The sequence below is a fragment of the Sphaerodactylus townsendi genome, linkage group LG10 (genome assembly GCF_021028975.2).
Source record: "Sphaerodactylus townsendi isolate TG3544 linkage group LG10, MPM_Stown_v2.3, whole genome shotgun sequence".
Lineage (NCBI taxonomy): Eukaryota > Metazoa > Chordata > Lepidosauria > Squamata > Sphaerodactylidae > Sphaerodactylus > Sphaerodactylus townsendi.
The window spans coordinates 20,079,700-20,104,548 of NC_059434.1; the positions used below are offsets into that span (position 1 = coordinate 20,079,700).

At 46.2% G+C, this 24,849-nt stretch overlaps 1 protein-coding gene across 2 annotated transcripts in view; it reads right to left on the minus strand.

Moving 5' to 3' along the window:
- The window catches only part of BEND4 (BEN domain containing 4), a 33,922-nt gene extending 9,357 nt beyond the window's left edge, over positions 1–24,565 (minus strand). Inside the window, exons 1-4 of one of the 2 annotated variants that reach the window (XM_048508937.1) lie at positions 24,100–24,565; positions 8,718–9,281; positions 5,118–5,209; positions 76–316 (exon numbers count right to left, since the gene is read on the minus strand). In XM_048508937.1, coding sequence (XP_048364894.1) covers positions 76–316; positions 5,118–5,209; positions 8,718–9,281; positions 24,100–24,565 — 1,363 coding nt within the window. The remainder of the gene's footprint in view (positions 1–75; positions 317–5,117; positions 5,210–8,717; positions 9,282–24,099) is intronic. The other variant, XM_048508938.1, reaches the window with a different exon arrangement.
- Between the last annotated feature and the right edge of the window lie 284 nt (positions 24,566–24,849).

Consider the following 24,849-nt stretch of genomic DNA (forward strand, 5'->3'; position numbering starts at 1 on the left):
CAAAGTTGATTCTGGACTTTTCAATGGGGTGAAATGGAATTGCATATGGTGGACACGGAGTGAAAGATGCAGTACCTCTGAGACATGTTACTTTAACGGGATCCAGAGGACGTCTTTCAGGGCCAGGATCTCCTGACTGCACTGACCTTTTCCTTTTTCCAAGGCCGCACGAGTACTTAAGCTCATCGGTGCTGAAGACAAATCGGATGAGGTACCGGAGGAGCCGCCGTCCGTCTTTCTTGGAGGAGTTTACGGCCTCATCCCACTGTTTGCTAGTGATGTAGACGGGATAGTTGTTCAGCAACTGTTTGCTGCCCTGGAACAGAAAAACAAAAAAGTCCTTTCCCTCATGATATTGTTGAAGCTTTTCATGGCTGGAATAAACTGGCTATGGCGGGTTTTCCAAGCTGTGTGGCCATGTTCTGGTAGTTTTTGCTCCAATGTTTCACTTGCATCTATGGTTGGCACCTTCAGAGGCATGACATGGTAAGATATGTTTCTCTCAGAGAAACGCATCTTACCGTGACATGCCTCTGAAGATGCCAGCCATAGATGTGGGTGAAACGTTAGCAGCAGAAACTACCAGACCATGGCTATTTACCCTGGAAAACCCACAACAGCCATTTCCCTCATTATATTGTCGAAGACTTTCATGGCCAGATTCAACTGGTTGTGGTGGGTTTTCCGGGCTGTGTGGCCGTGGTCTGGTGGATCATCATCATCATCAACCTTTTTATTGGCATAAGTTTAAAATACAACAGGGAGGTTGAGGAGAATCAAGTTAAAATAGGTAGGTTTAGACATTTCCAGCAGTTAAAACAATAAATAAATAAATAAATAAATAAACTAAAATCTGTGGCGAATCTGCTGTGCCAGCGCCAGGAATTTGGCAACATCTAGGGATCTCTGAGGAGACTGATCACAAAGCAGAAAGAAGGATTTAACCTTGTCTGGTGAGTTGGCATAGTTCTCAGTGTATGGGTCTATAAATTGTCTTCTAGATGAAGAGTATATAGGTTACCTTAATCTAGGGAGGATGTGCTTTCGATTGTTTCGATGGCTTTTTTGGTGAGCAAGGGACACATTCTTTGTTGGTATGGGGATGCTAGAGAAATCTGCCGCTCAGGACTGGCTGAAGGTAGGGCATTCAGTCGGGCCCTAGCATTAGAGGTATCGCTTGGAGAATAAGCGGTTAAGAATGCATATTGTAAAAAAAGTACCTTGGTAGCCTCGCACTGAAAGGGAAGAGGGTGGGAGCCCTCCGGTAAAATGCCCTTCATGTATTGAGTAGAAAGCAATTGGTTTTCAATGTCAAGTAGCCTTAGCGACAGAAGTTTGACTATTTGCGCTTCGTCCATGTTTATGAAGAAGTCTAAAGCGAAGCCTAACGAATTAATTTTTTTCTTGATCAGAAGACTCCAAGTGGAGAGGTAGGAATCCGAAAGTATTCGCTTTGTTAGGCTGTCCTGTTCTGATCGGAAATGGAGGCGCAGCCAGTATCGAAGTGAGGAGAGCCATATACGTGTTTCAAGAAGATTTAGACCTAATTCCGAACATAAAGAGAGAGATGACATGCTGTTCGAAATTCCAAGTAGTTTGCGAAAACTACCAGACCATGGCTATTTACCCTGGAAAACCCACAATAGCCATTTCCCTCATTATATTGTCGAAGACTTTTATGGCCAGATTCAACTGGTTGTGGTGGGTTTTCCGGGCTGTGTGGCCGTGGTCTGGTGGATCTTGTTCCTAACATTTTGCATGCATCTGTGGCTGGCACCTTCAGAGGTGTATCACAGAGGGGAGCCTGTTACACACTGAGTGTAACAGACTTCCCTCTGTGATACACCTCTGAAGATGCCAGCCACAGATGCAGGCGAAACGTTAAGAACAAGATCCACCAGACCACAGCCACACAGCCTGGAAAACCCACCACAACCAATTTCCCTCACTATTTCAAAAAGGCTGACAAGCAGAGATGATGATCTCAGCAGCCATAAACAAGATTTTTTAAATTACATTAATTACATAGTTGTGAGGTGCTGACAATGAAACACAACCTGATGCGAACAAGGAATTGCTCATACTGAAAACATTTGCATTTTCTAGAACAGGACCAGTGTGGAATAATGAACACCTTTATAGAGAAAGAAGCTATTTATAATATACTTTCACAGGTAAATTAGAAAGTGTCAAGATCCACCGACTGGGAAAACTATTTAAATATCACTTTTTCTCAATCTACTAAAATGTGTAAACTTTCTTTTGAAGAGTATGATCAAACAGGCCTTTTTGTGGCAGCTGACAGATTGTTCCCTCAGAAGTCACCCTTTAAAAATAATTTATTTACATAATTAACATACTATCTTTTGTTTAACACACTCAGAACCTGACAGGGTGTATGTTTGCTGGGAAAAACTCTAAAGCCAATAAACAAAGTTAAGTAAGATCCCAAAGTCATGTTTCTATTCATGAACTTGTTATGAATGCAAACGATAGCTTTGTGCCAATGATGCCGAGTCTGCCGCTAATAAACTGAAATTAAATGCCCAGTTCTAAAAAGTAAAGGAACTGTCGATTCAGACATTCATCTCAATATGAAGCAGCTTAGTTATGGGGACGTGCAGTTACTCACCTTCATCTTCTGTTGCTTATGGCTCTCCTGTTCCACAACAGTGTCAATTCCACCACCTTGGAAACTCCACGGGGAACAGACCTGTCTTTTTTGCTTATCTTACATTATAAAGCACTACAGTCGTATCCCATTGGTTGCACTGACCCCAAAGAACTCCCTGTGTGAAGAAATTAATTCTATTCCATCCTTCTTGGCCTTCAGACAATGCATTTTAAAAACATCCTCTTTTGGATGCCTTTCGGGTATCTGCTTAACTGCTGTCTGTCGGACTCACAGGTTTTCTGGGAATGGTGTTTTTGGGAGCCTACTGTTCTGCTGGTTGCAAGAAGCTTTTCACTTTGCTGTTTTAGTGGATAGTTTAGGGCAGTGGTGGCGAACCTTTGGCACTCCAGATGTTATGGACTACAATTCCCATCAGCCACCACGGGTTTAGAGGATTGTTCACCATTTTGTAAGCTTCCCAAGACACAAAAACCTTAGGAAAGTAGTAACCTTGTAGAAGAACAGGTCTGGGCCAGGCCAGTGGTTGGATGGTAGAGGTCCTAGGACAGTGGTGGTGAACCTATTACACTCCAGATGTTCATGGACTACAATTCCCATCAGCCTTTGCCAGCATGGTGGCAGGGGTGACCATGCTGGCAAAGGCTGATGGGAGTTGTAGTCCACGAACATCTGGAGTGCCATAGGTTTGCCACCATTGTCCTAGGACCTCTATGTAGGCCACCTTAGAGCCCAATGGAGGGTTTTTTTGGTGGCGGGGAGGCTTTTTGTTTGTTTTGTTGCCTTCCTGCATTGCTGAGAAGCTCTCTTGGAGGTGGTGGGGGCTCTGGATTGGGCTGTTAAAATTAAAACCTCTGTACCTCCTGTATTACCCACATATTGATTCTGTGACCACTTTTGGAATTCTGGGAAGGGGTAGTAGACACAGTCACAAAACAGTTACCAAAGAGGAGTGTATGCACACATGGGGAAATCACAAAACAATGGGAGGTTTCAAACTAAGCATCCTTCTTGATGGGAGCAGCTATTTCCAAGCAGGCACTCTCTGCTGACACAGAGGTAATGTATCCTGGGGTCTTCTGAGCTAACTCCTGCTCCAGTGTGTTGGTGGAAAGCCAGAACTGGCTCTTGGCTTTGAGAAGAAGTGGGCCTCTCGGTGCCATGTTGGCCACTGCCGGTCTGCACTATGAACCAACATCGATTTTATACCACTTTAACTGTCACGACTCCCTGGAAACCACAGTCTGGTGAGGTCCTGAATATTCTGATTCAGACGGCTAAAACTACCACTTCTGAACTACAATTCCCAGAGACAAGGGAATGATTTCTAAACCAGTTGACATCCTCAATGTGGTACATGCCTCTAGAAAGAACACAGCAAACAGGGCCACTGTGGAAAAGTCTCAGTTTGCCACAGGACAGCTATGGGCCAACCTAGACTGCACTCAGTGCTGGGTCCAAACAATATTGTGGCGGCCGTGAAGCTGAATTCAGCACAGGGCAGAAGTACATGACCTGCTTACCCTAAAGCATAGGTGTCAAACTCGCGGCCCTCCAGATGTTATGGACTACAGTTCCCATCATCCCCTGCCAGTTTGACACCTGTGCCCTAAAAGCTGAGCCTGACGTGCGACATATCCTTGGTACCTTCTCCTGCTCCGTGTTAAACCTGTAATGTTAACGGGGGAACTATACCTGAGAATACCTATGCTTTTCATGAGTAAAAGATTCACCTGCTTCCCTTTTTCCCAGCGAGCAGACTGCCTGCACTAACTAATTGAACGGTGGTTCACATTTACAGGCGATATGGCCAAGGAGAGGATATTGAAGCCCCAGGCTGAATGCGTAACTTATACACCTGGGCAGTGATTGCTGTTGAAAGCAATCCTAAGCAGATCTACTCAGAAGTCAGTCTCATGTTATTCAATGGGGCTTACTCCCAGGCAGGTATCCATAGGATGGCATCCTTAGCGTCCTCTAAGGGCACTAATGCTGTATATGAGGAATCAGAATTTTGGTATTAAAAGTTACCCAATTTTTTTTGCCAGTAAATACATTCTTCTAGAGCAGTGTTACCTAACCTTTTTGAGGTCAGGGTACCCTTGACCTCACTCTTCATATCTCACGGTACCCCTGCCGCCACCCTCCACCTTCCTCTCCCATTGCCCCTGCTTGCCACACCCCCCACCTTCCCCTCCCAGGGTGAAGGATAGCACTGGGGGTGGTGATGGCTGCTGACCTTGTGGCAGGCCCTGCCCCATGGGCCAGCTCCATGTCCTTGCTGGCGCCGGTGGGAGACACCTGCACAAAAAATAAGAGTGATGCCGCTGTGACCCCCCGGACATGCTTCACGGGCACCCCCCAGGGTACCATGGAACCCTGGTTGAGAATGGCTGTTCTAGAGTGTATTGCTTTATTTAACAGAACACATATGATTACAGAAGTTTCAAAAGACAAGGCACGACTGATCCCTCGTGTACATTACCTCTGTTGGTTGGTCCACAGGCTGCGGCACCATAAGCTGGTTATGATGTTGAAGAACAGTTTTCAAGTAATCTAAAACAGTCTGGCAGGGCACTGTGAGAAACAGACATGATATGTTATTGTACATAGGCTGGCAATTGCTTAAATCGAGAGGTACCTGCAAAATATTTTTTTTCTAAGCGGGGAAGAATACTGAATAGATAGCATATTATCTTTCTTTGGTAGACTTTTGACAAATATCATGTGACTCACCTGTTTACCAAGATTTAAAAAACCCTTCCCTTTGTAGAAGAGAGGGGATATGGGGCAGGACAGGGGGAAAAAGGAAATAGACCCCCTAAGAAAAAAGAGATCTAAAATGCTGGGGTAAAAGGCAAAATAGAACAGTCAGGTGTAAGACATCAGCCAACAGTGCAAAGCAGTTAAGGCGTGGCTGAGAATTACCTTGGACGGCATTGCTGCCTGGGAGTGGGCAGGGAGAGGGGTGCAGGCGTCCAGCCCAGCAGGCTGGGCCATTCGGCTGCTGGTGTGAGCACCTGATGTAGGTGGAGGGGGCGGGGCTTTATAAGAGCAAGCTGGGCCTTCCCATGCCTCTCTTCTGCTCGGACTATGACGGCTTCTCCCACCTACCCTCCCTCATTTTTCGACCTTGTAGTGTTGCCCTACTGTTTGTTGGGTTTTGTTGTTATTTACATTCATTCATCACAGCCTGGCAGGTTGCGCATGGGGACTGATCCGTTCAGGGAAGGAAGAACCTGCGTGTCAGGCGGGGGCCTTCATGAAAGGCCTGGGGGGGGGGTGGTAGTGAGCATTTGTACAGCATGCCCCCTGGCAGCAAGGGGAGTTCATCCAGAGGCCAGCGCCCAGATGGCTCCCACTATCTAGCTGCTCCGGGTGTTGGTTTCCCGCCCCCCATGTATTGGGCTGGGGGAAGGCTATCACTGGGGGACAGCAGATGTGCTGCCCAGTGCCGGATCCGTCCCCTATGCTGCATCTCTGCTTCCTTCAGCCAGCATACCAATAAACAGGCTGCGGCCAAATTTTATTCCACACAAGGTCTGTATCATCCTTCTGCACCCTCAAGCTCACTCTCCCCTCCTCAGGCGGCAATTCTGGCTTCACACGCTTACTTACGGTCTAACTGTCCAGTCCTAAGTGAAGTCAGTCTCTTCTGACCCCACTGAAGTTAATGAGCTGAGAAGGGTGTAACTCCGTTTAGGATTGACCTCAGGAGCTTCTCTCTCCTGGGTCAGGGACCCCTCTTAATTTTTCTTTTGGGAAGGATCGAGCAGAACCAGCACAGAGGCACATGAGACCCCCATGTGCTTCTAGAGCAGCAGTGGCGTAGGAGGTTAAGAGCTCGTGTATCTAATCTGGAGGAACCGGGTTTGATTCCCAGCTCTGCCGCCGGAGCTGTGGAGGCTTATCTGGGGAATTCAGACTAGCCTGTGCACTCCCACACACGCCAGCTGGGTGACCTTGGGCTAGTCACAGCTTCTCGGAGCTCTCTCAGCCCCACCTACCTCACAGGGTGTTTGTTGTGAGGGGGGAAGGGCAAGGAGATTGTAAGCCCCTTTGAGTCTCCTGCAGGAGAGAAAGGGGGGATATAAATCCAAACTCTTCTTCTTCTAGAAATATTACCGTACCAGGTCCTCTGACAAGAATGTGCTCATAGTATTATTGGTGCCAAACAAGCTTTTTGCATTGACTGAGCAGCTCAGAGGAAAACACAGGTTGCTCCACCAGCAGGTAACCCCTAGAGGTGGAGAACAGACGTATAAAGAGAGCCTGTTCCTTTGCCACTCCACCAAGACAGCTGGGATCCCATGACCAAGGCGGGGCAAGTATTGGGGGCAGAACAGGAAGAAGCCAAATGGCTCAACAGGAAGGAGGATGGAAGGATCGGAGGGTTAAAGAGATGCTATACCACTTGGTTTCAAAGCCTGTATGTCTGTGGGGGAGAGAGAAGGGAAGCAACTGCCCATGCAAATCCTTTTTCAGTCTCTGATACAGCAAATGCAGATCTCTTCCTTAATTAGAGCTAGTTCTGAGAAATGAAAAAATTCTGAGCTACAAAAACATTTTTAAGAACATGAGAACTAGCCTGCTGGATCAGACCAGAGTCCATCTAGTCCAGCACTCTTCTACTCGCAGTGGCCCACCAGGTGCCTTTGGGAGCTCACGTGCAGGATGTGAAAGCAATGGCCTTCTGCTGCTGCTGCTCCTGAGCACCTGGTCTGCTAAGGCATTTGCAATTTTTAATACCCAATTCCCTGTTAATATATTACAGTTACTTCTTTCCCACTCGCCAGCAAAAAGGATTGGTCTCCAGTTCCCTTTGCACAGAGAGGCCCAACCAGGCCAGCTGACGGAGCCGCTCCAGGTCTCGTGAAAACCAATTCTCTCCTGCAAACTTCCCTTGGCCTTTCAGAAGATGCATAATTGAATCTCCAGCGGCCAGCAAGTTACCAGTTGGAGACCTGCTGTCTCTGCTGTGCTGTTTTGCAACATAAGGGCGCTGCGGTGCTAAGCTCAAGGCGGAAGAAACACTATCCCTATGAGAACTCCTCCAGCATACTTTCTGGAATATATTGACACCAGCCTGCAGCTATCTGTTGTAATCTGTTGCCCTCTAAACATGTTTCAGTGCATGCAAGTACACACAGAATCTTCGGGCATGTATCTGTCTGTACGGATCACTACCTGGATAAATGTGGGGTTTAAATTCGACGCTGGGCTGTACATACGTTGAATGTAACCTTAGAGTTAATCAACACGTGCACAAACAAAAAATCAAAAGTACTATGTACATGGATTGTACAGGCATTTACTGTAACTTGTGAACAGTGCTACGATTGTGTTTCCTTCGTATCAGGGGCAGTAAGTGAGGTATCTCTACAAGCTGTACATACGTTGAATGTAACCTTAGAGTTAATCAACACGTGCACAAACAAAAAATCAAAAGTACTATGTACATGGATTGTACAGGCATTTACTGTAACTTGTGAACAGTGCTACGATTGTGTTTCCTTCGTATCAGGGGCAGTAAGTGAGGTATCTCTACAAGCTGTACATACGTTGAATGTAACCTTAGAGTTAATCAACACGTGCACAAACAAAAAATCAAAAGTACTATGTACATGGATTGTACAGGCATTTACTGTAACTTGTGAACAGTGCTACGATTGTGTTTCCTTCATATTTATTTATTTATTTATTTATTGTTTAAACTTTTATACCGTCCCATCCCCTAGGAGCTCTACAAGCTGGCATGGGAGACTGGGCCACTTACATCATAAACCACAGCTCTATGTCCCTGTTTGCATTTTACATTCCCCAAAGTTTTGAGTGTGAAGATGCCGGCTGCTCTGCTAGAGCTTCTTGCCTCCCTCACAGTTCCCAGGTTTCTCTGGTGAAAGAAAATAAGCTCATTTAACTCTTTGTGTCCTACGGACTTCTGAAGGGCAGCAGTGTCCGTATGTCTGTCTGCTGCAGCAAATGCCAGATATATATCCCACTGATGATAATGTGACTTATAGGTTAGTCATCAGGGCTAACGGCTAATGTATCTCAAATGGTAATGATGACGAAAATAGATTACCTGGTATGCTCTCCAAGTTCCTTCGAAGTTCCTCATTCTCTTGTTGCAATGAAATTACCTCCTGCTCCAGTTCTTGGCAACGAGGACAGTAGCCTTCCTCCTCCTCCTCCTCTTCCTCTGGAAGAGTAGAAGACGATGGGTGACCATGGGACTCTGAGGTTGCTGGAGACGTCCATCCCCCTAAAGTGTGCACCGGAGAGGTAGAAAGTGGATCCACGTCCACCAGATGGCCAAAATCACTCACTGAGGAAGAGTTCTGAGAGGGAAAGCTGCCTGAAAGCAAATAGTTTTGAAGAGAATCGGTGAAGACCCTCAGAAACGCATTGGTCTGCTGTTTCTTGTGGAGATACTGCAACTCTAGGTCTAAGTTGTCTGAGGTCTGACTGTGGGCCATTTTCCCAAGCTGACACTGCTCCGGTCGTTCGCTGAAGCTGGCCCCCTCCTGCTTGATGCAGGAAATCAACGACTGAGACCGACTGTTGTCCAGGAACTTCCCACCACAGTTCAGGAGACTGAGGACACGGCTGCACTGCTGGGCAAAGGCGTCCAGAATCATACGGCTCTCTGCAACAGAAGAAGAGAGGCATCACAGTAACCCCAGGCAAGGTCCTCTGCCCGCCAGGGTGCCATGAAGATGACTGATGTTGTAAAACTGATGCCCTGAAATGACCCAGGGTCCAAACTTAATTTAGTCATCGAGTTTATTCAGACCAGATCCAAAATGCTGACAAATGTAGCCTCCTTATGACAGGCCCTTCTGAAGAGCAGAAAAAAAATCTGCATTTCTTGCATTACCATAACTCTGGCACAGGAAGCTTTCCTCAAATGCACCTGTGCTAAGGTAGAAACTGGAGACCGTAAAACTGGAAATGCTTAAAACAGAGTTAGCACATAGACAGGATGCGTATCTTTAGGTTGTCCAAAGTAAGAGTGGGATTTTAACTGTTTTTGGATCTCAGCCCACCTGCATCAGACTTGGATCTGGGAGATCCGGGTTTGGATCCGCCCTCTGCAATGGAAGCTCGCTGAGATGGTTATTCTCAGGATAACACAGAGGAGAGAGAACAAAGCTATATGCTGGTTTGGGTGCCTACTGGGGAGATAGAGGTAGTAGTTCATCACTCAATCATATAACAAGTACACATAAACATATATTGACAAAACATAACAAAGAGAAAAAACAGATGCAAATACAAAACAGGAAATTCAGAAAAAAGAAAAAATGTTTACTATTATTGTTATGAATATTGTTTTGTAATTGTTATGCACATTTTTGCAGCTTTATTGCCTATATCTGCATTATTTACTAAATCACATCTTATAAGTTCCTAGTATTAAAGAGAGGATGAAGAGCTGTGGAGTGTTGGCTGGAATAAAAGACATAAATGTATTCCAAACTGCATAAAGAGTATCGAGGCTCACTTGGTTTTTTAAAACTCTAACTAGATGTATTATTTGTTCCAACAGAGCTATATTCTACAGACACTCCTGCCAAAATGCCAATTGTAATTTGTGTTATGAATTTCTAGCGCTGACAAACAATGCATCTTGTTGCTATTAAAAATAATAATAATTATCTATGTGTCATTTTATTTTATTTATTTATTTATTTATTCATTCCACTTTTATACCGCCCTCCCCCAAAGGGTATGATATTTACTTCAAAATGTTGTTAATCTTATCATACGTCAACTTTCAAAATATTTCTTTTGCAGCTTTATCATGTATTGAAGTACACACCTATGTTATTATAGCATCTCCAATACTGCAAAGATTTTTAATGGATATTCTTAAGTTCTGCTGGTGTAAAGTACCATCCATACAATAGTTTTAAGGGATTTTCTCTAAATTTAGCTGAAATGGAGTTAAGGGAGAGGGTGGGTGTCCATCAAACAGCCTTCCAAGATAAGTTTTTCCTTTTCTTGACCTCTGGCCTACAGCGTTTTAAAAATGACTACTTACTACTACCTGTTCTGAAGGCACCAGGATCAGCATGGAGAAATGAGCTTGGAGGTTTTTTAAAAGGCTAAAGACTCAATCCTTCACAGTCCTTTTGGTGTAACACTTAGCTGGTTTTCCACCATGTTCCACGGAGTTTTTACCATGGAGATGACAAGGAATGGCTAGGTGCCATTCTTTCTTCATTCACAAATTTATCTTCCTTTCTCCATTCACAAGTTTGCTTCCTTTCTTAGCCCACCGTTCTCACGGACACTCCAGGCGGATTACAGAATATAAAAATAACTCAGGCAGGCAGGTCTGCAACAGCTTTGAAGGTTTAGGGAAATTTTCAGGCATTCTGGTCTGTATCTATCAGGGATTTTGGTCCTGGATGGAGGGACTTTCCATTGCCTCTGAGAGCTCTCCGTGGTCCTGAAGTTCCCTGGACTGACACGTGGAACCCCATAACATCATGTTTTGGCCCCTGAGCCAAAGAAGATATGGCATGCATTTAATGTGTAATGTTCTAACTTTTTTTTAAATTTGGGAAGAAAGGAGTATTGCGTGAGAATAGAGTTAGTGAAGGCATTAGTGATGTTTTTATTTATTTATTTATTTATTACATTTATATACCGCCCTCCCCCGAAGGGCTCAGGGAGGGGTACTGTGGCCTCCGGGAGGGGTACTAATTTTGAAATAGCAATCAAGAAAGAAAAGATTAAGAACCCCATCCAGAGAGGGGGGAGCAAAAGCCTTAGGGAGTTCCAGAGGGGCACACTGACATATTTGCCCCCTTCACCAGCGCAAGGGACATCCTGCCCGTGGAAGGGGCAAATGCACCAGCAGCCAGACACCCCTCAACTCTGCAGTGGCAAAACCCAAAAGTCTAGGCCGCTGCAGAACTGCGCTGGCATCCCAATCAGACACTGGTATGGGGAGGGACAGGTCCTGGCCAGGGCATTCCAGGAATGGAGCCGACATTAGTCGACTTCAATCCAGGCTTGCAGCTAGTTACACCGTGATCCAGGTCCTGGTCTTATGTAATCCTTTTGGGCGGCATAAGTCCATTAAGCCCTATGGAGGATTTTCCGGTGGTGGGTTTATTTATTTGTTTGGCTTTCTCTTTCTCCCTGCACTGTTGGAAAGCCCTCTGGCAATAACAGCCTGGTGCCACAGCGGTAATGTCCCCAGCCATCGAGGACTGTGGATTGGGCTTCCCGTGTCCTTTTTCATCTGCCATTCCACACCTCCAGAGTGTTTTTTGTTTAGAAAAATGTCTTCGGAAGTGTTATAAATTTTGCAAAGTCTCGATTGACCTTTAGACTGAGGTTTCCAAGTTTTTGCTGCTGCTGCTCTAACAATAAAGTTCTAAGCAGAGTCCACCCTTCTAAATCCATTGACTTTAATGGGCTTAGAAGGGTGTAACTACACTTATGATTGCACTGTAGATTGACTTTCCTAACCCTTGCGCAGTATTCTATGGGTATTAGTCCATCATTGATAGGGGTGTTGCCCAAGATTATAGGGGCCCCCTTTGGATTGTGCCACTTTAAGGAGAATCCAGATGGAGAATAGCCCGTTCAAGAGCAGCTGCAAAGAATTTTAAAGAGGGGGGGGGACTATGATGGGACACTGTAGTATGGCCTCCTTGAGCATCGTCAAATAGTGCCCTCTGCTTCCACTGGAGGGTCCTCAATGCTTCATTCAAGACTGCTCTTTTTGAAAAGTCTCTGCCTCTGCTCTATGGGTCTGCTAATTCATCCTTCTGCCCAAACACAATTGCTTTTTGGATTTTAGATCTAGGAGCATCTGCAAAGAGGAATGCCCTCCGCCCAGCAAATGTTTGAAGCTCAGTCCCTACTGGAGTGGGTGGGAGCAACAACATGTAGAGAGGGCCAGGGCACACGATGCTGGAGCTGAGGCCCTGCTTCCTCTGAGATGAGGGCATCTCTCTCTCTCTCTCATTGCACACAACTTCACCCGCACCCTTGTAAATCTTGCCTCCCCCAGTAAGTGCCTGCTTGTGCAGCCGGGTCAGTCATGCCCACAAAATTAGATTAGACAGATTTATACCCTAGTCTTTAACACATTACACAGAAGCCAGCATCCATGAGAGCCCCAGTGTTAGAAAAACAGAAACACACACAGACAAAATGAGCAAGCGAGGCTGCTAACGTTCGGATTAAACCATAAAAGAATCATGAAATTTAAAACAGATGGGGAGCCTTCAGTATAAAGGTTGCCTTCCCTCATTATTCACTCACTCCGCTTCTCTTTTGAAAAAATATCAAAGGGAAGTATCGATTGGAACTTTGTGATTCAAATGCATGACAGTTTTTCAATCGCATTAATCCTATAATCAGATTCTAGACCTGAAGCTATATTTACTGTGTGCATTTTAATCAGGAGGAACCACGACGTTCAGAAGCAATTTTCTGTTTGAATCCTTTCCCTATTACCCTCCCCGCCAGAGACAACATTTGAATGGAGACCAGAAGTGTAATTATTTACAATGTTTCTATCCTGCCATTCAGACAAACCAATGAACAAGGAAGCTAATAAATAACAGAGAATGTATATTACAAATCCCAGTAAAAACAAGAATCAATTCTACAGAGGAAAAGGTCAACCAACAACTGCAGAAATTATCTTTAACATCGCTGGTACAAAATTATGTGAAATCAGGAAGATCCAAAACCATTTTGGCCTGTTTCGGGTGCTAGCAAGTCAGGTGAGAGGAGGCACAGCAGAACTCCCTATGACAGGGAGTTCCAAAGTCTTGGGATCCCTGTGAAAAAGGCCCTGTTGTGATTACCTTATCACTTGCCAAATAATGGAGGGATACAGAACAGGGCCTCAAAGAAAGACATTAAGGAATGAGTAGGTTCTTGGGAGAGAAGGGATTCAAGGAATCCCAGGACCATATATTGTCTAAATCAGGGGTCTTCAAACTATGCCCCCCCCCCCGATGTTCATGAACTACAATTCCCATCAGCCCTGCCATTTAGCCATGCTGGCAGGGGCTGATAAGGAATCTGTAGTCCATGGTATCTGGAAGAACTCCCCTATAGTTTGAAGACCCCTGGTCTAAATTATCGTGGTTTTATATTGCAAGACATGAGTGTAATTCATATTTACAAGTCTGTAGAAAATTACTAATTTGATGCGTGCCCATTGTTGCCACATAGATTATCCCATCTTTTTTTTTAAATCCACATATTTATAATGGTTCTGACTTGCAGGATCAGCCAAGCCCACGCCAAAGGATGAGGCAGGACCTATGAGATTCCTTTTGTTCGGTCAAGGGCTTGAACAGTGATCCACTTTTCTAGTCACGCTTGCTTGTAGTTATGGGGTAACAGAGAGGAGAAAATGTAAGGTACTGTGTCCATGAAAAACAGCAAGAAATTAAAATGCTGGCAGGCCAGATATACTTGCATTCATTAGCCACAAAATCTGAAGGCTAAAGGCAGGCTTGCTTTTGCCTGAGCCAATGAGCAGAGTAACAGAGAACATAAGTAAAAGGATAGGGTCTTATAGTTCCTTGAAAAAGAAGCTGGAAACTTGGGTGCTGTGTGGTTTCCGGGCTGTATGGCCGTGTTCTAGCAGCATTCTCTCCTATTTTTTTAGGAGAGAATGCTGCTAGAACTGTCCACTTCGAAACAACAATGATCCAACGTTCCGGCCATGGAAAGCCTTCGACAATACAATCTGGAAACTCATCAAAGGGGCCCGGAATCTCCCTTTGAATGCCAGATTCTCCCAGGCCTTCATGGTAATGACCCAAAGAACTGGCGTAACAAGAGTGTTAAACTGATTCTGACAATCACAAGAGTGTTAAACTGATTCCGACAATCAAAAACTACGCCTCAATAAAACATCAACTGCAATGGAGATCACCCACCTATGGAACCTTCTGAGGTGTGGGTAATTTCATACGAGTTCTGCATCCTTTAAATCCTTCTAACTTTGGCTTCCTTGGGGGTGTCGAGCCACTCTGCCAGGGCCATTAACAATTGCGGAGGTTCAAAAACTGCAGCAAAGTGTACATTGGCAAGCCTTGAAAACACTGCTTTACTTCAAAGGCATTATCATGGCAAAATTATCTACAAAGTAGCCACTGTGTTCTTTGGTGGAATGGCACATGGGAGACCCAAAGAGAAAAGTTTCACTTGACTGAGGATCTGACATGCAGGGGAAAAAATGATAGTCTATTTATGGTGCTGACTTGCTGTGTGCATTTGGGGGAGGATATTTTTCGCCCGTCTATTCTAGGCTGCAATTCTTTCCCTGACTCACTATCCTTTTCCAGGCAGGAAAAAGTATTTTCTAAGATGTGGGATTTTTTTTTCCTAATAGGCAACCCCTCACCTGCAGCCTAAAGTGGCACAGTCCACCTCATCTCATGAAAAAACTACCCCTTCCCAAGAGAGAAGATGGTCTTGTCCATTAAGAGGAAGCAAAGTCACATTTCCCTTGTTTCCTACACTTCAGGAGGAACGTGCAACAGGTGACCTCACAAGACATTCCCGTGGAAAGATGCACAAGCGCCACATGTGGAGATAGCTTCCACATTGTATTGTCGAAGGCTTTCACGGCCGGAATCACTTGGGTGCTGTGTGGTTTCCGGGCTGTATGATCCTCTGAAGATGCCAGCCACAGATGCAGGCGAAACGTCAGGAGAGAATGCTGCTAGAACACAGCCATACAGCCCGGAAACCACACAGCACCCAAGCTTCCACATTGCTCAGGGAAGAAGAGGAGGATCTACATACCGGTCATCACATCAGCCCAAAGGGCGCTTCCAGACAATGTGTAAATTTGGCTTCAGATTGCATGCGCATCCTTCTATCCACATATCAGGGGCACCTGCCCCACTTCAGTCTGGGGTTTGAATCCCCCTGCTACCAGGGAGGCTTGCTGGGTGGCCTTGGGCCAGTCACGCTATCTCAGCCTAACCTACCTCATAGGGTTGTTGTGTAAAAGAAAGAAGAGAAGGACAGGTCCCTTGGGGACCTCACCGGAGGGAAAGACGGAGTGCAAATAACACAAGTATGCATGTCTGAATGAATGTGCATGTCTGAATTGATGGATGCGACTGTTATGTCTATGTGTGCATGCCCGGGGGTATCTGAGGTGGGAAAGGTGTGCCCAGCAAGGAAGTGCAAGAAGTCACAATCCTGCTGCGCGTGGGAGGAAAAGAGGGGAGGGTATCCTCCGAAGTGGATGTTGCTCCTTCACCTTCAAAAGATTCTGCAAGCGCAAGAGACGGCTGCGGCTTACAACACCTTGCGAATTCCCAAAACCCAGATCTCTTTCTTTTGCGCGCTCTCCCTGCGGGCTGATGCTCAGGCCCTGGCCACTGTCGAAGGTGATTGAGCAGCCGGTTTGCCAAAGTGATTAAAAATGCTTAGCCTCGTTAATGTGTCTCATTTTGTATACAGCTCGTTCTTCCTTCTCGTTTCACTGGAAAAACAAACACCGAGGCGGGAACATTTATACACCCTCGCTGACAGGTAGCACCCCCCCCCCCCCCCGCAACATGAAGAAGCTTTCCGCAGACAGCTGGTGAGCTGTCATTTTGCCAGCCCTTTCAGAAACATCTCTCGGCTCTTGCCTTGCCTCCGTGTACCTCACATTTGTTTCACTCTCCAGAGCCATCACGTTCTGTACCCGATCCTATTTGCCAGACAGTTAAATGTCTTCTGAAGGGCATTCCCACCTCTGAAAACAGCTCCGATACTTTGACAATGAAACAATACAATGCTCTCTCCTGTGCCCAAATGATCTGAATTCCCCGGAGGGCATCAAAGAAAAATACGGATAAATGTTTAGAAGAGCTGTTTGTATCATGAAGGGGGAGGGAGGAGCTTCATATCAGAATGACAGACAGAAACCTAACAATGGAAGTTGACTTTTTAAAGACATCAGACATTGGTATCCTTCTGCGTCATTAGTGGATCTCCTACTCCAGGGGTAGGGAACCTTTAACACTCAAAGAGCCATTTGGACCCGTTTTCCACAGGGAAAGAAAACACTTGGAGCCGCAAATAATTTTTGACATTTAAAATAAAGATAACACAATATATATTGGGGTTTTTTACCTTTTACTCCACTCATTCTGAGAAGCGCATGGATGCAGGGCAGGCAAGGATGAAGCGGCTGCCCGGCCCTCGCCACCGGGAAAGATGCGCCCACCCTGCTCCAACGGGCGCGAGAGGAAGCCTACAGCTGACCAGCCGACCATGCCATGTAGGCAGTTGGTCTTTAACGCCTACTTGCCTGCAGAGGCGGGCAAGGATAAATGGTGGCTAGTGGCTTGGCTGGAAGTGAACCACAGTGCAAGAGCAAGAAGAGCATCTTGACTCTCTCCGATGCCATGAGGTTCCCCTACCCCTGTCCTACTCCATTACAGAGACTTAATATTATATTATTATATTTGGGATCCTCTGTGTGTATATTGTTCATTGTGGTGTTGTTGTTGTTGTGTATAGTATGTTGTTGATTAAGAGTTGTTGTTCTGGCATGTAGATGTTTGAATTATTTTCATTAAAATAGATTAAAATAGATTTGTATATTTTGCACTAGAGCCGGACAGATTCTTTTCCTTTCTTTTAACAAAGATACTGTCTCTGGCTCACTATATATACATTTTTTAACAGTACACACGGAATGGGACTTCATCCCAGTCGAGCCTCTGGGTGCTCCTGACCGTTCTTGCCGAAGGAACAATTTTACTGACTTGTAGAGCGAGTTTTTTTCCCTCAGCTCTCGCCTCTTCAGACACCGGGAATCTGAAATTCAACAGGTGGACTAAAAAGGCTTGACACAGGCCCACTAGTTCTGAGAACACCAAGGATCAGCAAGTCCATGCGAGTCGTGAGCTTCCAGAAGTAGCCTTCCCCCATTGGTGGGATCCAAAAATTTTAGTAACAGGTTCCCATGGTGGTGCGATTCAAACTGTGGCGTAGCTCCAATGGGGCTGGGCAGGAGACGCGACCGAAGTGGCTGGGCATTCAGGGCAGCCACATTCCTGGGTGGGGCTGTGGCAAGGATGCAGCCGCTCGTGATCCTTGGGTGGGGGGCCGAGATGCACGGCATGAGCGCGGGCTGCCACGCACACCAGTGCACCTCCTGCTAGACTGCTTCAAGAAGTTCTGCCTGGCTACTTTGTTGAGAGGAGGAGGGCGGTAACTAAAGGCAAAAATCGCATATGGCAAAATCACCAATTAGTAACCCCTCTCGGCAATACACACAAATAATTAGGTAATCTCTGCACTCTCAGGAACCTGTGAGAACTTGCTGGATCCCACCTCTGCTTCCCCCCCTTTTTTAATAATATCTTTTTTCCTTGTCTATTTCTCCAGTTCTGTCACTTTATTTTCTTCTGTACTATTGTTACATTTGTCTATGTTTACTTACTTTTTAAATAGTTTTTTTTCCTTTTCTGTAAACGTTGGCAAAATAAAAATATTTTTTAAAGGAATGTTTCAGGACTTGAAGACGCTTAGAAGAAAAGATGTGAGTTTAAATGGTGGGGCTTCCCTTAAAGAATCCTGGGGGGTGGGGGAGCACAGTGTTGAGGGATTCTCCCACAAAAATGAATCTTTGTGGAAAAGAAAGGTTCGATCGAACTCTGTGGTGCAGGTATATCATAAGAAAATGGCCAGGACAGAACAGAGGGATGGCAACAGAATGGTTTGCACAATTTCATATTGTATCCTTTATGAGAGAATCTTGGACTTGAATGTGTCCCCATCACCACACGTAGAAGAAGAAGAAGAAGAAGAAGAAGAAGAAGAAGAAGAAGAAGAAGTAGTAGTAGTAGTAGTAGTAGTAGTTTGGATTTATATCCCCCCTTTCTCTCCTGCAGGAGACTCAAAGGGGCTTACAATCTCCTTGCCCTTCCCCCCTCACAACAAACACCCTGTGAGGTAGGTGGGGCTGAGAGAGCTCAGAGAAGCTGTGACTAGCCCAAGGTCACCCCAGCGCTGGCGTGTGGGAATTTTAAGGCTAATGAATTCCCCAGATAACCCTCCCACAGCTCAGGCCGGCAGAGCTGGGAATCAAAGCCAGTTCCTCCAGATTGGATACGCGAGCTCTTAACCTCCCTCGCCACTGCTGCTCCCTGGACGGTAGAGCGTCCAGAGAAGCAATAACTCTGTACAGCCACCTGTGAACTATGGTCCGAGAAACAGACCCCCCCCCCCTCCACATCAGCCAGCCATTGTGGTAGGGAGCAATACCGACATGTTTGTACCGCATGACAACTTTGCTGATTCTTTTCCTCCAGAACCTCCAACAGGTAAAGCCTACATTGCCAGATGGCAAACCTCGTTTTGCCAGCTATTTGACCGGGATTGCAAAGTTCAGGAAAGCTACTCCACCGCTGATGGGTGAAAAGATGTCTCACTCCCATCACTTCTCCATGCCTACTTCCCATGTAATATGCATGCAACTCTCCTTAAAAGGAGCTGTTGTGTTAGCTAAAACAAAAGGGAGGGGGAATGCCAGCAAACCTATTAGAACTTCCACCCCTCAGATACATAAACAGGGCTGCGTCAAAATCTGCAGATAAGTCAAACTGCCCGACGCAGCTGGTGGCTTCCCTGCATTCAGCCCACGCAGCCAAACCCCAAACTATTTCCTTGGGCCCTCAGTATACAAAACGGGGACGCTGTTATTTGTGGTGGCAAACAAAGGCAATCAGGCCTGCCAAGCGCATACTGTAACAGGCAGCCTTTCAGCTCTGCTAGACAGAAAGTAATTAGAATGCTTTTAATGTCCAAAAGAATGATGCTGATAGGCTGCCACAGATGTGTAGATTTATGAATATTTATACGGTGGTTTATAGCTGACACTTTTATCAGTTGAAGAAGATAAAATATCTGCACAAGCTCCAAAAGCTTGACAGTTAGGTTAATAAGAATCCTCATTTAAAGAATTAATGGCCATATGCAATTGATAGTAGGATTTATTGTAATTCATTTTTGATTGTAGCCTGCTTAAAGATGCAATTTCCCATTTCCCAGTGCCAAATTTAGGTAGTGTATCAAGAACTACGTGAGATATAACACCGAGCCCCCAGAAGAAAAGAAAAGGAGAGACAGAGATGCGTTCAGACTCTCGTGAGGTTCTCTCCCTTCAGAGAGAAAGAGAAAAATATTTTGATCGGGTCTTCATGTCAATTTACAACAAAAAACCTACCCCAAAGATTTTTAAAAGGTATTTATTGTGAATGTGGCTTGTCAACTTGGTGCTCATTCGTGTCCTGTGCTCTGTTACCCCATTGGTGGTGCTATTTTGGGAAACAGAAAACCATCTCTGAATGTCTCTTGCCTTGAAAACCCTTATACATTGCCGTGGTGAAATGGGCCTGTGGCACTCCAGATTATTCAGATCTACAATTCCCATCAAGCTTAAAATACAAGCCCATGCTGCAGGGCTGATGGGAATTGTAGTCCATGAACATCTGGAGTGCCATAGGTTCGCCACCACTGCCCTACAGGGTCACCATAAGTCAGCTGTGACTTGAAAGCACGTCCGTGCGCGCACACACAGAGCACATTTGGTGCTCTTCTGAAAAATCCAGCTGCAAAAGAAAACAGGAAAACAAGTGTCTTGAACACATAACAGTTCTGGAAAGAGATTGACTCAGAAGAGAAAGGGCCATCAGTTAAAGGCAAAGAACAAGGCAAAGAAGGGTGTTTTGGGATCTGTGTGGAAATTTAAATCAAGATGAGAGCAGAAGTATCTTCAGCGGCTAGTATGAACGTCAGTGGAATTTGTCTCCATTTGCCAGCAAGAGTGGTTTCGTAGAATTGGCTTTCATTTGCGCCAGACTAAAAGAACTTCATGTGACTGATGGGCATAATTGGCACGCTGCATTATACTTTTTAAGAGGACATGATTTTGTGTGGAAGACCTGGGTGCCAATTTTAAACAACTCTCTAACAACTGGTCTGAGTCATAAAAATGTCACAATTGTAATTTGTAATCTAGTAGCTAAACGTTGTATTATTGCGTCACTTTTGACCGCTGAGGAAGGCCAGTTGGTCAAAACGTGTCTGTTTTTAAGACCCTTTCTCTTCAGAGTCAATCTCTTTCCAGAACTGTTGTGTGGTTAAGAGCAAACCACCTTGAACTCCTTGGGGGAGAAACATAATAGAGAATACAGAATGCAAAAACTATGTATTTTCTGACCTATAATCTAGATTTTACATGTAAAATAAGTTATGAGGCTCTGGAAGGTTGGTTTTGTGCTCTTCAGAAAGCTAATCATTTCAGATAACAATCCAGATACCAGCGTGGAGAGAAGATTCCCAGTCTTAAAAGCCAATTTAGAGGCAGTACAGGAAACCTTAACAACACAGGAACTGGGGGATCCTATGAAATTTCCCCATAAAGGACACAGCACACTAGTTCTCAGTTGCCCTTTTGGAACGGACACAAGGCATCTGAAGGGAAGGCGCAGCATTTCAAGCAGTAGGACAGACACCCTTTTTCACCTATCAGAGGGTCGGTAATACTGCTGCTAAAACTCTGATGCTAAACACAAAAACATGCCGAGTCAGGGGATGTACGGGATATACTGGCAATACCATGAGACCCTTCACATCCCCTCTATGGCCTTTCTAAGCGGCTGTGGCTGACTTCTATGGGAATTGTCTTAATTACCTTAGAGCCCCAATTCACAGATCTATGTGCAAGGGTTTTCCCATGCAAAAAATGGCTGCTAATGAACTGAAGAGGTAAAAAATGTTTATCTTATTTACTTTATTTATATCTCGCCCTTCCAGCCAAAGCATCTTACATCATTATCTCCTCCTTTTGTAACAGCCCCGTGAGGATGAGAAATGCCAACTGGCCCACAGTTGCCCAGCGAGAATCCAAGGCAGAGTGAGGATTTGAACTGGAATCTCCCAGATCTTAGTCCAACAATCTAACTGCAACATCACATCACACAAATTCAAAACATTTGAGAAATCCTCTTTCCAAACCTGAGGAAGATCCCTTCTGTTCCCTCCCCGACACAAAGACTAGAACAAATCCCATTTGGTAGAACTTCCCATAACACTTAGTTGAGGACTTACAGGCCCACTGATAGTTTGGATGCTGGTACCCCCCTCATCCTCACAGAAAGTTCTAATGCAACAGATGAATTTTTCTCCACATATCCCTGTTGCCTCAAGACTGGTATCCAGAAGCTAGAAGGTTACATCTACATGGTGGAAGTGGCCATTTTTGGTCCGAAGGCCATCATTCATCATTCAAACGTCATTCAAACATCATTCATCATTCAAGCGTCATTCATCACAGAACGTTCCTAAATCTGGTCTCTGAAGCATTCTACGCTCTGAGGAGAATTTTTCTCCCTCTCCAAATATCCAGTGAATTGCATTCTCCAGTTTGTTCCTACCCTGCCACCATTGCTCAACTCCAGAATCAATTCTATTTATCCTATAAACACTTCCGAGGTGGTGGCACTCCTTCCTGAAATGATTCAGTGGCAAGGGACTCCAAACATGTTCAGAGACTCACTCTTTCTCACTACTAAATGCTCCAAATTTGTGCCATAGGATTAAAAATTAGGCTCTGAGGCAGAGCAGGTGAACACCCCACATCCAACAGTTGGTGTAGTGGTTAGAAGGTTAGATTTGAATGGAGGCCCATTTTAATCTCTCTGCAAGCCACCAAACTCACTGGGTGACCTCAGCCCCATCTCTTAGTCTAAACCAGGGGTCTGCAACCTACAGCTCTCCAGATGTTCATGGACTAAAATTCCCGTCAGCCCTTGCCAGCATGGCCAATTGTAGTCCATGAACATATGGAGAGCCGCAGGTTGCAGACCCCTGGTCTAAACTTTCTTACACAAGATTGTTTTGAAGGAAAAAACTCCCAGAGATAACTTCCTGTCTCGACAGGATCCTAAATCTTAAGGTAAGACAGGGTATAAATGTGAGGTATGCTCACAATACCAGTTCATAAAGCTTCCTCCAAACGTCAGAGAGATGGAGTGGCGTAAGGCACTTTTTTTGAAAAGTTTTTTTCCTTTTCAGAGAGAGATTTCAGGTGAGCCTTTATTCCTTACCAACCTCTCTTGGGAACATTTTCATCGCCTCTGGCTGAGGTTATACTTCAATAGCAAACACATCAGTTCCACTGGAATGGACTTAGCCTCCCTTCCAAAACAAGTCCACTTCTCGGATTTGTAAAACTTCATTTCTGGTTTTTTTTCAAAAGAAGAGGTTAGGATTCATGCCCTGCCTTTCTCTCCTGTAAGGAGTCTGAAGGCGGCTTATAAATTCCTTTCCCCTCCCTCTCCCTACAACAGCCACCTTGTGAGGGAGAAAGGGCCGAGGGAGTTCAGAGAGAACTGTGGCTAATTCTGAGATTACGCCCAGCATTTGGAAGGCTTCATATGGAGGAGCAGGCAAACAAATCCAGTTCACCAGGCAAGAATCCTCTGCTTATGTGGAGGAGTGGGGAATCAAACCCAGTTTTCCAGATTAGAACACACCTGCTCCCCTTTTTCTTTAGTGATGGGGCAAACGTCCCACAGGCTAAATCACTACTGACTTGTCCACGGCTGTCTCCATACAAGGCCACTTCCAAGGGCCACAGTTCCACAGGGGTTAGTTTCTCTACAGGGAGGTCCCACTTCAAATGCCCGAGGCTGGCCAGGTTCTCTCAAAGAGTGGCAGTGGTTCTCAACCTTCACAATGTCGGCGACCCGCTAAACACCGTTCTTTCATGTTGTGGGTGTCCTCTGACAGCTAACATTTATCCATTTTACAGACATGGAGAACACTGATGCAAGAGAATGTCTTAGGCGACCCCGGTGAAAGGGTTGTTCGACCCCCAAAGGGGTCACGACCCACAGGTTGAGAACCGCTGCTCAAGAGAGCTAAAATATGACCTAGAAAGTGCCCACTTCCACGCTCACCTTCGCCATGAACATACTCAAAGTTTTTTGGTCTACTTACCACCAGTACAGAACTGGCCCCACTCTGTAGACTGGAAGCCACTGATAAGCGGGGCGAAAGTCTAGATGGGACCTTCCTGGAACTGGAGATGCTGGGTCCTGAACTAAGACTCTCCACCTAGCCCTCAGCAGCTCTTCTGCTGGGACACCAGTCGGCGCCGGCACAGCCCCATCCCTCAGTCTGCAAATAACCAGGATAATGAGGGTGGTCTAGTTTACAAAGGCTGTTTTGGAGATTGTGGACAAAACAAGGCTTTCGAGAGTACTTTCGCAAACGCACTTATACAAGCAACCATTGCAGACTCTGCACATGCTCAGGTGTGCGCTGGGTATTTGAAAATCCACCAGGAGTGGCAGCTTTCCATACCAAGCAAAATAAATAAATAAATGCTTAGCCCGGCTTTACTTAAACTTTCTCCTCCTGGAGCCCACCAAACTGCGCCCGCCAGTGGGTACCTGCGCTCAGCTCCAGCCCGGCGCCTCCCTCGGTGCTGCTGCTTGCTGCCCCCTGGTGGCCGTGGCCATACCTGACCGAGGAGGACGAAGCGGCCGGCGCCGACTGGTGTCCCAGCTGCGAAGCCGGAGTGCGGGGCGGGGGGTGGCCCTGCGAGGCTCTGCCGCCCGGGTAGGAGCTGTGCGCCGGGTAAAGCAGCTGGTGCTCGCCCAGGGACGAGGAGGACGAGGCGACAGCTGGCGGCTGCTGCTGCTGGAAGAGATGCTGCTGCTGCTGGTGCTGCCCGACGCCCGCCCTGACCTGCGGGATCTCCACCATGGTGGGTCTCTCGTAGCGCCTGCCGAGCGCCGGTCTCCGGCTGCCGGGGAAGGTCTTGAGGGCGCTGTAGGGGCTGCGCTGCTGCTTGCAGATCTTGGCTCCGCTCGGGCCCTCCTCGGCCGCCTGCATCGCCGCCTCGTCCGCCAGCATCGCGCTCCGGCTGCAGGGTGGCACCGCGCGCCTCCTCAGCCCCGTCGCGCGCCGCTGGGGGAGAGAGAGGTGCCTGCCCGCCTATTATTATTATTATTATTATTATTGTGTGTATGTAGCGGATTGACAGGCTGCCTCGCCAATGCCTGGAGGGAGAAGCGGAGAGCAGGCGAGGGAGCCCCCCCACCCAGCCGAGCCACTAATGGGGACGGCCCGGGGTGGGGAGGCGGGACCGCCTGGAGGAGCTGGAGCCGGAGGCGCCGCTGAAGGCACTGCCTGGGGGT